This window comes from Chrysochloris asiatica, unplaced genomic scaffold (genome assembly GCF_000296735.1).
Source record: "Chrysochloris asiatica unplaced genomic scaffold, ChrAsi1.0 scaffold00029, whole genome shotgun sequence".
NCBI lineage: Eukaryota > Metazoa > Chordata > Mammalia > Afrosoricida > Chrysochloridae > Chrysochloris > Chrysochloris asiatica.
Window position 1 is genome coordinate 22,252,961 of NW_006408547.1, and position 13,532 is coordinate 22,266,492.

Sequence of the window (13,532 nt, forward strand, 5' to 3'; positions counted from 1 at the left end):
TGAAAGGACAAGCAGACCAGCCTGGAGCTGCTAAAAGAACAGAAGATACTTCTTGAAAGAAAGACCAGAAGGAAAAATCAAACACAATTACAGCATTCTGATCAGGGCAAGTGATCGGATCCCCTCAGGGCAAACCCCCTTCCAAGACTGATACTCAAGGGGAATACACGAGCAGGCATCTGGTCTTACTGGTGACCACTTTGGTCTACCACTAAGGGGAAGTGGGGGAGAAACAGGAATGAAGTTGTGAGCTAAGTCCGACCATGGTGAACAGACTCCTGGTCCACCTGGATCTGCGACCTGGTTGACCAGCAGTATGGCGAGACCTGGGATCTCCTGGATCCAGGGCCATGGACAAAGCCACCAAGGACTAGAGTGGAGAGTGAAGGATCTGACTGATATGAAGTGAGGGGAGATGCAAAAGAACACCCATACTTATAGATAACACCCATTTGACCTAGTTTCAATGGATGGAAGAACACAACTCAACTAGAGGAAAAAAGAGTAATCTGCTACAATCTGATGAACTTGACCGAATCTTTATAGTGAGGATCATTCCCACTCCCTTGGTACACAGAACTGACAGGGATGGGCAACTTAGACACTGGCTACCCAAAATGGGGAGACTACAAAGGTACAAAGTGACTGGCTTACAAGCTTTCAAGGGGGAGCCTAGTTTCATAGGTTGTAGGGAAGGTAGAATCTCCACTGAGTGGTTTCCAACCTGTCTGGACAGGGCTGGTGAAAGGAGATGGGGATAAGACTCTTGTGGTTCAACAGTGCATAATTGCTATCAAGACTGACTGTGAGTGTTTGAAATGTAAAGGTAGACAGTTTATAACAAAAGGAGGGGACTGGTTGATTTTGCAGTCCAGGATCGGAGGACCCTGGGACCATCAAGGGAGAAGAGCAGAGTGCGGGACCCTATCCAGAGAAGCAGTGACACCAGAGATGGAAGCAGAGATGATGCCGTGGAGAGATGGAGAGGCTGGGGACCCTGGACTTAGGGAGGAAGAGGGGCTGTGTGCTGACGGTCAGGGGGAGGGCTTGAGGGGTGTGCCCTTTGATTGTTTGTTGTTGTCAGGTGCCATCAAGTTGGAACCGACTCATAGCTACCCCATGCACAGCAGAACGAAACAATGTCTGTTTAAATGGTTGTATATTCCTGAGTGCTTCGGTGCACATAAAAAAAAAAAAAAACAGAGGGAACAAAAGCAAATGCTGTTGAATGACGATGCATGGAGCGGATTGTAATCACTGCAATGAAACAAAATACAATAGGATGAATGTAAAGCTGATGTAAACTATCACCTCATACAAAATAAAAACTTATACAAAATAAATATATACATAAATAAACCAAGGTTTAAGTGCTTATATTTACTAAGTTTTTGCCATCTTTTACCACTTATAAAATCATTTCATTTCCACCTTTTAACATGCAGGCAGCCCCCAAGTTACAAACAAGTGTATATTTAAGTTGAATTTGTAAGTAAGACAGAGGAGAGGCATACTCAGTTGAGTGCAGAAACTTCTGGATGCTATGAAGGCTGCACGTGCAGCAAGTGAAGGTGACTATGATGGCGAATTGGTTCAGTGCCATCATCTCAAAGTGAGGGCAAATTCAGATAAACGTAGGAGTGTGGTAGCTCGTAGAATAAGCACTAGACTGCTAACCACTAGGTCGACGGTTCAAACCCAACAGCTGCACCACAGGAAACACATGAGGTTTTCTGCTCTGGTGAAGACTGAAAGCCTTGGGAACCCAATACAGGGTATCACTATGAGTTGGAACCAACTTGAAAGAACATAACCAAAAATAAGTGTTAAAATGGTGCTTGTACAACATCCAAATTATGTATGGTCCTGTTTTACAGAATGTATTGTGGATGTTAAGCGACAGATACCAGTTTGTGTGTGTGTGTGCATGTACTTCTTAAAGAAATGGGTAAGTAGTCCCCAGTAACAATACATACATGAAAAAAGCTCTCTATGCATGCTTTCACATGCCTAACATGGAAGCAAAGGCATATCACTAAAGACAGAATAAAAGGCCAAACAATTATGAAATTTTGCAAATCCATCCACCTTCAGGTTTTACAGTAAAGTAACCAGGGATTCATGCTCAAGAATGAAAACTCACTGCTGCCGAGGAAAGGCCAGCTCACAGTGTCCCTGGAGGGCCGAGAAGAGCTGTCCTACAGCCTTTCCAAGGCTGTCAGTCTCTATGGAAACACACAGCCACATCGTTCTCCTTGGAGCAAGTGGTGGGTATGAACTACCAACCTTGGTGGTTAGCAGTCAAACACTTTAACCACTGTACCACCAGGGCTCCTAGATGACTAAATAGGATTGATCTACTAAAAAAAAATCTTAAGGACTTAAGCATGTGGTTTTAGACACCTTCAGCCAAAATGCACCATTCTTCTCATATGGCTGAAGATGAACATACAAAACGCACTGAGTGTTATCTACAAATGCAACAGTTTCTCCACAATTTCACCACCACCATCCCCAAGTTGTATTTATAACGAATCTGTCTATATTTTAAGCAATTTTATCAAATTAGCAAGTCCATTATGGTGTTTTTTTTTTAAATCCTGAATGCAGAACCCAATTTAAGAGGTATTACCTATTACTCTCACAGCGGGAGACTTGGTAGCGTGGTGGTTAAAGTGCTTAACTGCCAGCAGTTTGAAGCCATTTCATGGGAGAAAGATGTGGCCATCTGTGGCCATAAAGACTTGTCTTGCAACCCTATGGGGCAATTCTACTCTGTTCGATAGGGTCTTTATGAAATACAGTTGGCACAATAGCACTGTTTTTGTTGTTTTACCCTCACAACAATCTCCAAAGAACTGTGTCACCTGCCGTACTGACTGTATGAGAACACAGCAGAGTAACTGTCATTAAGAAGACAGACTCCACCAATTCCATCAGGAGGCTGTTGTTAAGGACTGAGTTCATAAACCAACCGATGAGTGCTAAACACGACATCAGGACTCAGAGAACACTGACTGTACTAACGTACATGAAAATAACATCAGACCCAAATGTAAATACATCTTCCACTATAAAATACCACATGCATTTAGAATAGTTATGAAAGCTATAAACATATACTACAGGAATATTAATTGTGGAACACTTTTACTTTTAGAAGCAAGAATGAAAGCCCTCTAAAATATACCATAAAAAAATATACAGACCATTTTTAAATGCCATATGAAGCTAAACTGTATTTCTTACATTATTACTGGGAAAACTATCACATTGTTTTATAAACACTTCATAGTACGAGCTCCACAAAAAATACTAATCTAGAATTAACGATCCTTTTTATATGAAGCAAAAAATACATTAATCGTTTTTAAAATAATACAAAACAATATTTGTCCTACTTATCAGTAACAAATGATTACCCCTCAAAAGCTAGTTTTAAAAAGACAGTTTATTTCTTACACATAATAATCTACTTCACATATAACAAGTCTACCATTTCCTTTTTGGAATCTGAGAATTGCATAAACATTCTCCCTGTACTACTTACTCCTGACCTGACCTGTGTCTAGAACAGCTGCATGAGTACCCACAAGGCTCTCTCAAGTGCTCACACTGTCAGAGTATGGCAAAGGCAGCTTGGACACAGCACACTAGCCATGATTATTTCTCAAAGGCTATTTAATAACACCAAAATAAACTGTTTCTATCAAATATATTGGAGATAATATAAGTAGATAAATAATTGGTCACTGGATGGGAAAGAACATTCTAAGTATGAAAATCATGAAAGAAATCAAAAGACCAATCAGACTAACGTAAAATTTTCTTTAAGAAAAAGTTATTAAACAAAATGAAAAGGCAATAAGAAACATGAAATATACTTATTTCAAGTTATGTAAAGAGGGGTATCACTATTTTAAACACTGCTTATAACCTAAAGGTAAGAACATTAATACACAAACAGAAAAAAAAAATGTGCAAAGGAATAGAAGATAATTTCCTTACAAAGTGACTAAAAGCACAGGAAAATGTTTAAACATAGCAATGATTTTTAAAGTATGAAACAGATAAAAATGAAATTTCATTTTCATCTATCAAAATGCAACTTGAATACAGTATCTTACGGTCAGCAAGAATACATGGTTTGGACAGCTTTCTGACAAGGAGTGGGATGCTTAACTGGGATGTAAATGATCTAATTCTTCTAATTCATGTAAAATTTACATGTGGTATGATGGCTGTGTGCTGTGGAGTCAGTTCTGACTCATAGCAACCCTGTAAAGGGTTTACAAGGCTGTGAGTCTTTACGGGAGCAGAATGCCTCAACTTTCTCCTGCGGAACAGCTGGTAGTTTAGAACTGCTGACCTTGCGGTTCACAGAGAGATTCGTAACCACTACGCTACCTGAGCCCCAGGAAGTGAAAGCACTCAATAGAAACATGAACAGTAAAGTTGATACTCAAATCAGAAAAATTTATTATACCAGCTAGTACGTAAGTTTGTTAGAGCTCTAAAAATAAAAGACACCATTCTGCCCAGCAGCCTTTATTTCAGAACACTGTTAGCTGCTCAAAGAAGTAGCATCAGAGTTGGTAAAGTAGACACGTACTCTTTTAGTCAAAGAACCGTCTCTTATCTTTTTTTAACAACTACTTTTTACCAATTAAAGAGTATTAAGGCATATATAGTTTAGATCTTCTTTAGAGACATATTTACTGGAATACCTCCTCAAATCAAATTAATTTCAATGCAAAGAAATTTAAAATAATTCAGAACTGAAATCATTTCACTGACAACTGGTCATTTTCATTATACTGTAAAATTATATGAGCCAAGAAAACATTTAGCAATTTCCAAGAAACAATGTTAACCCTGGCTAGGTGATTTATGAAATGGTGGACTGCCCTTAAACTTAGCAGTTTTTGAACAAGCGTGGACGTGGGGACACCTCATTTTATTGCACTGCTGTGCTCTGCAGATAGTGCTTTTTTTTTTTTTTTAAACAAATTGAAGGTCTGCGACAACTCAGCGTCAAACATGTCTATTGGTAGCATTTTCCCAAAACACGTGCTCACTAAATCTCTGGGTTACATTTTTATAATTCTAAAAAAAAAAAAAGTCACGTTTTCAAAATGCCACCTGTACAGTTACTAGATGATGGTATAGTGTAAACGCAAATCGTCTACGCACCAGGAAACCAAAGTAAACCCTGAGCCTCACTACACCGCACTGTGGTGTCGGGAACGGAGGCCACAGTATCTTCAGGGATGCCTACACACATGAGCACTACAGTGAAAAGCTAATCTGATTCTCAATGAAACATCATGAGCTGAAAAGAAATCGAACGTAACTGACTTTTTAACGATTTTCACCAAAGTCATGGTAAGCATTACATACAAGCCTTTAACAAAACCCAAAACCAAAATCCCAATAGTGACTCCTTTTTCAGTTTAATTATTTTATATAAACTATAATTGCGGCAAGCATTGGACTGTGAACCAAAAGACTGGCGGTTCAAGCCCACCAGCCAATTTGTGGGAGAAAGACCAGGCTTTCTGCTCCCAAAAAGAATTAGAGCCTTGGAAACCCTATACAGGGTCACTATAAATCAAAACTGAGTCACAGCACTTAACAGTAACAGCCCAGTTCTTGCTAGTCTACCAGCTGTCAGTCTGTCCTCCTGTGTGGCTGGCATGCTGCTGTAATGCTGGACGCTATGTCACCGCTATTACAGGTTCCAGGAGTTACCAGACAATGGCAGACTAGGAAGAAGAGAGACGTGGTCAACTTCTGAAAACTGAGGCACCGAAAACCTCATGAATAGCAGTGAAACACTGTCTGATGTAGAGTCGGAAAATAAGCCCCTCAGTTCGTAAGCCACTCAAAACACAACTAGTCTCAAAATCGACCCCAGCTTTTTGACGTAGATTGAGCACAGCTCTTTGGACCTTTACTTGTTTATGTGTCATGACTTAAAGTAACAAAAAAAAAAACCCTACAAACATCCATCACTAGTCAGAACAGGAAAATCAGAAGTCATCAAACATACAACGGAATGCATTAAGATCGATTCCCTAGGTATTAGTGACCTGAAGTGGTATTACAGGAAATTCTGAAGTGGACAGTCATATGGTCTACTATGCCAACAATGACAAATTGAAGAGAAAGGGCCATCACAATCGTAGTTAAAAAAGAACATTTCAATATGGATCCTGAAGTCAATGTTGTCAACGACAGGCTAATATCCACACATATACAAGAAAGACCAGTTAGTTAACACCGCTATTATTCAGATCGATGCATCCACCACTAAAGCCAAAGAGGAAGACACTGAAGCATTCTACCAACTTTTTCAGTCTGAAATTGATAAAAATGCAATCAATATGAATTGATAATTACTGATGATTAGAATTTCAAAGTTAAAAACAAGAAGGAGTAGTAACTGGAAAATATGGTCTTGGGGACAGAGTGGACACCAGGTAACCCACAACAGATGATAAAACCAAAGGCTTATTTCATTGCAAGTAACATTTTTCAACAACATAAATGGTGACTATCCCGGGGTCCTGGTGTGGCGCTGTAGGGTAAGCAATGGACAGTAAGGTCAGCGATTCAAAATCACCAGTTACTCTTCAGAAACACTATAAATGGTCACTATGAGTCAGAACCGACTCAGTGGCACACAACAACAACAACAACATATGCATTATATCTGGCTAGGTTCATGTGTAAGAATGAAATTAATGCTACCTAAATTCAACTTGAAGCTAAAAAAATTAAAACGAGTCCATGCGAGCCAAAGCATGACCTTGACCATATCTCACCTGAATGTAGAGACCATCTCAAAGACAGACTTGATACACTAGATACTAATGGCCGAAAAGCAGAAGAGTTGTGGGATGAGATCAAGAACGTCATATAGGAGGAAAGCAAAGGTCATTAAGAAGACAAGGAAGAAGGAAAAGCTCAAAATGGATGTCAGAGTCAGAAACTTGCTCTAGAACACAGAGAAGATAATGTGGCTGAAAGAAATGATGATGCCAAAGCCTTGAACAGAAACTCTCAACGTGCAACTTGAGAAGACAAAGTATTGTAATGAAACATGCAAACACCTGGAGTTAGAAAACCCAAAGGGAAGAGCACACTCGGCCATACCACACGGGTTGCACCCACCCTCATCTTGTCTCTGAAGCTAAACATGTTCAGGCCTGTTTAATTCTTGGATGGGAGGCTGCTTGCAAATACCGGTGATGCAGGCATTGTGCATGTGCGCACTTCCACTGGCCTCTCTCTTTCTCAAGATGAAAGAAATAAAGCAAAGGAAGTGTGAAAAGAGGATGGAAGAAACACAGAGAGTTACTGTACCAAAAAGAACTGGTTGGCATTCAACCATTTCAAGATTTAGCACATCATCAAGACCCAAACGCACTGAAGGAAGAGGTCCACACTGCACTCAAGGGATCGGAGGAAAATAAGGATTGACAGAGCATCAAGGGAAATGTCTCAACAAACCACTAGAGCAATGGAGGCGTTCGCTTGTCTAAACCAAGATTTATGGAAGACAGCTGGCCAACCAGCCAGGGTGACATCCATATTTGTGCCCATCACAAAGACAGGTGATCAACAAAATGTGGAAATTATCAAACAATATCATTATATGTAAACAAGATTTTGCTGAAGAACTTCAAAAACGGTGGCTGAAGCACATCAACAGGGACCTGGCAGAAATTCATAGCCAGATTCCTACGAGGAGGCGGCACCGGGGATATCACTGCTGATGTCAGGTGGGTATGAAAGCAGAGAATATCAGAAAGACAGACGTTTGTGTTTTATTGACTATGCAAAAGCATTTGACTCTGTGGATCCTAATAATGGCTAACATTGCAGAGAACAGAAATTTCACATCACTTAAATTTGCATATGAATAGCCTGACCAAGAGGCAGTCATTGGAAGAGAACAAGGGACCCAGTGCATGGTTTAAAATGAGGAAAGGTGTGCATTGGAGTTGTATCCTTTCAACACCCTTACTCAATCCGTATATTGAGCAAATAATCCCGTAATATGACGAAGAATGCAGCATCTGGACTAAAAGATGCTCATTAACAGCCTGTGGCATGCAGATCACACAAGCTTGCTTGCTGAAAACAGAGGACTTGAAGCACTCACTGATGAAGATCAAAGACTACAGCCTTCAGTATGGATTACACCTCAACACAAAGAAAAAAAAAAAATCCTCACAACTGGACCAATGAACATCGTGATAAGCAGAAACAAGACTGAAGCTGTCTAGGATTCCATTTTACTGCGATGCACAACCAGCGCCCATAGAAGCAGAGTCAAGAAATCAATGGACTTTGCACATGTTACCTGGAGGGACCAGTTCCTGGAGAAGGACCTCATGCTTGGTAAAGCAGAGGGTCAGCCAAACAACAAGAAGACCAACAAGACGGATGGACACACTGGCTGCAGCAATAGCGAGGACTGTGGGGACAGTGAAGGCCGAGTCAGGGCTGACGGGCGACCCATGAACATAGTAACAACTACAGATCGTCAGGAGTTGTTCAAAGTGATATGCAGCTGCTGAAAGTCAGTGTTTGTGGGGAATATATATAAGATGAGTGCACACTGTCTTTTGAATGCCTATCTATAGTTTACCTGGCATATTTCTCAGGAGTTTTGCATTACACATATGTCCTTTCCGTATGTCAGTGAGGATATATTCCATGCGTTTAGCCCGCCAAAGGAAGTTAAATACCCTTAGGTAGTGGCTCATGCACTCTCGTGTAAACACCTGAAAAGAACAGCAGAAGACAGGTTGATAGTATTACATGGCATAAGGATCCTTCCAATACACATTTTTCTTTTTTGTTTATTTTAAACAATAAAACCATTGCATACGCAACCAATTCTAACAAATTGCAAACAGTATGCAAGTAACTAATATGGTACCTTTTAGAAAAGTATCCTAATCACACAACAGACACATGCATGAAATATTTCTATGCTAAGGAATATACTGGAGTCCTGGTATGGCGCTGTAGGATTAGTACTAGACCACATGGTTGGTGGTTCAAACCACCAGCTGCTCCTTGGGAACCCTATTCAGGTTTGCTACGAGTTGGGACCAGCTCAACAGCACTTAACAACAGCAAGAAATAAACTAAGCAAACTCAAAAGTGCCATAAGCAGATGTTCATTTCACCTGGTTCCACAATCAGTTCCCATGGAAGTATTCATCAAGAAAATAAATGACATATGGCATTGGGCACATTTTCTGTGGGAGACTTCTTTAAAGTATTAAAATGCAAAGATGTTCCTTTTAGGACTGAGGTGCAGGGACCCAAGCCATCGTACTTTCAATCACCTCATTTACATGAAAAAGCTGGACCAGGAATAAGGAAGACCAGAAACAAAGACAATAATTTGAAGCAAGGAGCTCTGGTAGCATAGTGGTTATAAATCGGGCTGCGAACCGCAAGGTAAGCTGTTCGAAACTACCAGCTGCTCCATGGGAGAAAGATGAGGCTTTCTGCTCCCGTAAAGATTTACAGCCTCGGAAACCCTGTACAGGGTCGCTGTGGGTTGGAACCGACTCCACGGCACTTAACAACAACAACATTGAAGAATACTGACTATATCTCTAACTGTCAGAAAAACAAACAAATCTGTCCTGATGAAATACACTTTGAATGTTCCTTAGGAGAGAGAATGACAAGATGTCAGCTCACACATTTTGGGACATGTTCTCAGGAGGGACAGACCTTGATAAAGAGAAGAATTAGCGAAAAACAGTAAGACTCTCAAGGAGATCAGGTGACACCATGGCCACAATCATGGTCTCAAACATAGCAACGATAATGAGGACTGACAGGGACCAGACAGTGTTTCATTCTACTATACCCAGGGCCACTGTGAGCTGAAACTGACCTGATGCCACCTAACAACATTTTTAACAGCCCTGGTGACAGTGTAGAATAAGCAACAGACTGCCTGCTGGCCACCAGTCTCTCCTCAGGAAAAAGATAAGGTCATTTGTTACCATACAGTTTTGAAAACCCTTCGCAGGGTTGCTATGAGTCAGCATCGACTCAACAGCAGTGGGTGCTGGGTATTATACATCAACATGTTTATACAAATTTTACAAAAGGGGAGAGAAAGGTCTAAAGTTACACAGCTACTAAAGGCTGAGTACAACTTTTAAATCGATTCTAAATCTAGTCTATTATGTGGACCTAACTGTAACTCCCAATGTGCAGTGACTTTTTCTACCTAAAATCACCTGGGAAGTGTGTGAGAAAGGACCACACTTTCTTTTAAAACAACAGTTTTTCTAACATACTGTTTTAAAAGACTGCATTTCAGTGTGAAGGGAAAGCAGTTTCATAACCAGGGAAGGATGAGCCATGGTCAAGTGGACAGCGTGAGGCCTCCTTTCCACCTCCCACCCAGGGCTGCCAGATTTAGCAAACAGAAAGACAGACTGCTGAGTTCTATTTTAAGTTTCAGAGAAAACATAAATCTGTTCTTAGTGAAAGTATGCCCCCACGTATCCAGGTAACACAGTGCAGTCAGAGATTCTTTAAAAATATGTGTAAGAAACTTGGGGGCATTTTTTTGTACACAAGATGACTTAGAAAGAAAATTTATGTTTATTACCAGTGCTAATACTTAGGAAACTGGAGACAGACTTTCCACAAATTTCCCCTTCATGTCTTCCAAACAGATGTGAATTCTCAACAGCAGGACCAGCTCAGGCATCAAAGCGGTTGTTGCTGTTGTTAAGTACCATGGAGTCGGTTACGACTCACAGTGACCCTGCACAGGGTTTCCAAGGCCGTAAATCGTTACCGGAGCAGAAAGCCTCATTTTTCTCCCGCGGAATGGCTGGTAGTTTCGAACTGCTGTCCTTGAGGTTGGCAGCCCGACTCGTAACCACTACGCTACCAGAGCGCCTTAGTACAGTCTATTCGTAGACCTGGACCCCAGTCTTGCTCACTCAGTACCTGTGGGTCTTAAGTCACACTGTTGTTCCTGTTATTTTCACCTGTCTAAAACCTATCCACACTTCAAGGACAAAAGCTAGACCTTTTGCTGGTCCCACCAATTACCTTCTTCTCTGGACACTTACGGTCTTTATTAGTTGATCCTTACAATTTTTGTATTCAATTGTATACTGCTTTATATCCCCTGACTCCCTTATGTTCTTGTCTATTCTCATCACATAACAAAGGTTACCTATTTTTCAGTATGTCATGTTTGTGCTATTTGGCTGATGCTCAATACATTGATAATAATACAGCACCAATAGCCTGCAAAAGGAATGCGTATGTTAAAAAAACTTCTACTAACAGCTATTGTTCCACAGTAGTTACAACAAATATATTTATTAACTGAACAGAACTAATTAATAGCTGCTTGGAAACCCAAAGCCCCACACCACTGAGTTGAATCAGACTCAGAGCATTCTGGGAAGAGGGCAGAAAGGTTCCTGAGAGTTTTGAAGGTTGTAAAGCTTGATGGGAGCAGACCACCTCATCTTTCTCCCCAGAGGGCTGCTGAGTGCCTACTGCCCACTTAGTGGTTAGCAGTCCAGCTAGATCACCAGGGCTCCTGAACTGTTTTCACAGGACTGTAAAATCAAGTATCAGTGCTTGGGTGTAAAACTAATGTTCTCCCATGTAAACTATCACATAATTCACAATAAAATATTAATACATATATATATATATATATCAGTGCTTGGGGAGATTATCGAATTTGCTATATATACTTCCCATATTATTGATGTTCTTGCAATTACTGAAATTCACGGAAACTAATTTAATCATATTATGTCTAAATGAAAGAATTCTTCACTATACAAATAATATGCTATAGAACTCTTTAAGTACCAAACTCAGTAGTACATTTAACTCTTTAGAAACACAAGGTGGCTTCAAAGAGTTGATGGGAAATTTTCATTACGTCTTAATCCCTTTAAGAGGAAGCATTCATACCCCACTGCATTACTATCGGGGGAGACATCAGATCCATTTGTTGAGTTTGCTATTTACAATGTCTTTCGATTCATCTCTTACTGTAAAGTTGAGAGAAATGCTAAATAGGTATGTTTCTGACAATGGCTCAGGGAGGAAGAGCCACGACAGAAATGAATGAATTCTATCCTGCTAGATGAGTCCTAGTGTGGCACTGCAGGATAAGCACTAGACTGCTAATTTCGCTAACTGCAAGGTGAGCAGTTCAAACCTACCAGCCACTCTTGGGCACCCTAGAAAGGGGATCTTGAGTTGTAACCAGCTCAACAACACATCGCCACCATCACCACTACCACCACCACCAGCCTGCCAGCTGTCAAAATGAGATTAAAGAAAAATTTCCATATTCTTCTTCCACTGATATGAGGCTTTTCTTACCACACACTGAAGTCCTAGTATAGCACTTCAGTATAGTCCTAGGATATGCACTGGACTGCTAACTGCAAGGTTCAAACCCACCAGCTTAGCTGCTCCTTAGAAACCCTATACAGGGTCATTAAGACTCAGAATCAACTCAACAGCACTTAAAAATATTACCACCAAACATTACAACTTTGTGATCTTAAAACAAACTTTAAAATAAATCTTTCCTTAGTTGTATAACCCAAACCAAAACCAACCCACAGACATCAAGTCAACTACTCCTAGCAACCCTACAGGACAAAGCAGCAATCAATGCCCAGGGGGGTCATCTTCAGGAAGGCAGATGGCCACAGCTTTCTGGAGCAGCAGCTGGGTTCGATCCACCAATATTTAGGTTAGTAATCAACCACTTAACCACTGTGGCACCAGTAGCAACATTAAATGGTCTAACCAAAAACTTCTGGATAAAATAATTAATTTTTTCTAAAGAAGTTTACGATTCACTATAAACAAGAGGAACAAAAAATATTTTGAACTTTATTTAGCTAATCTATTTGTAATGAGTTTTAAATTTCTCATATTAATTTTCCAAATCAGACCTCTATTAAATTATTGACATTTTAAATCACAGAATTCATATGTGAAGGTAAAATTTTAATTGAAAGTTATATAAGATAAAACTTTATTATCAGGTTATACAAGATGTTGTTGCTATTAAGTACCATTGAGTTGATTCCGACCTATGGTGACCCTGTATTGGGTTTCCGAAGCAGCTGGTAGGTTTGAACCACCGATCCTGTGGTTAGCAGTCCAGTGGTTATCTTAAAGCACTACATCAAGAATCCAAGTAAGATATGTTCACTTTGTAATTTAACAATCGAATATTGCACACAAAATAATTTTTACAAGATGTTCAGAATATATACCTTGATACTCCTAATAAGATCTGCAACATCATGAACTATCAAATATATACACCATAGTTAAGTTTATTTTAATTATTTTTTAACTATGCTTAGACCCTTTTGTTAAGATGCTTATATTTTAAGAACTAATGTAACTTTATGATGCTATTGTTCATACTGAAAACATATGCAATATACATTATACTAAAAGGCAAGTAATTTAAC

The 13,532-nt window shown here is 40.0% G+C and overlaps 1 protein-coding gene across 1 annotated transcript in view; it reads right to left on the reverse strand.

The window, feature by feature from the left end:
• TUBGCP3 (tubulin, gamma complex associated protein 3) overlaps window positions 1–13,532 on the reverse strand; it is a 151,896-nt gene that overhangs the window by 35,677 nt on the left and 102,687 nt on the right. Inside the window, 1 exon segment of the mRNA XM_006851544.1 lies at window positions 8,660–8,795. Within this exon segment, the coding sequence (XP_006851607.1) occupies window positions 8,660–8,795 (136 nt within the window).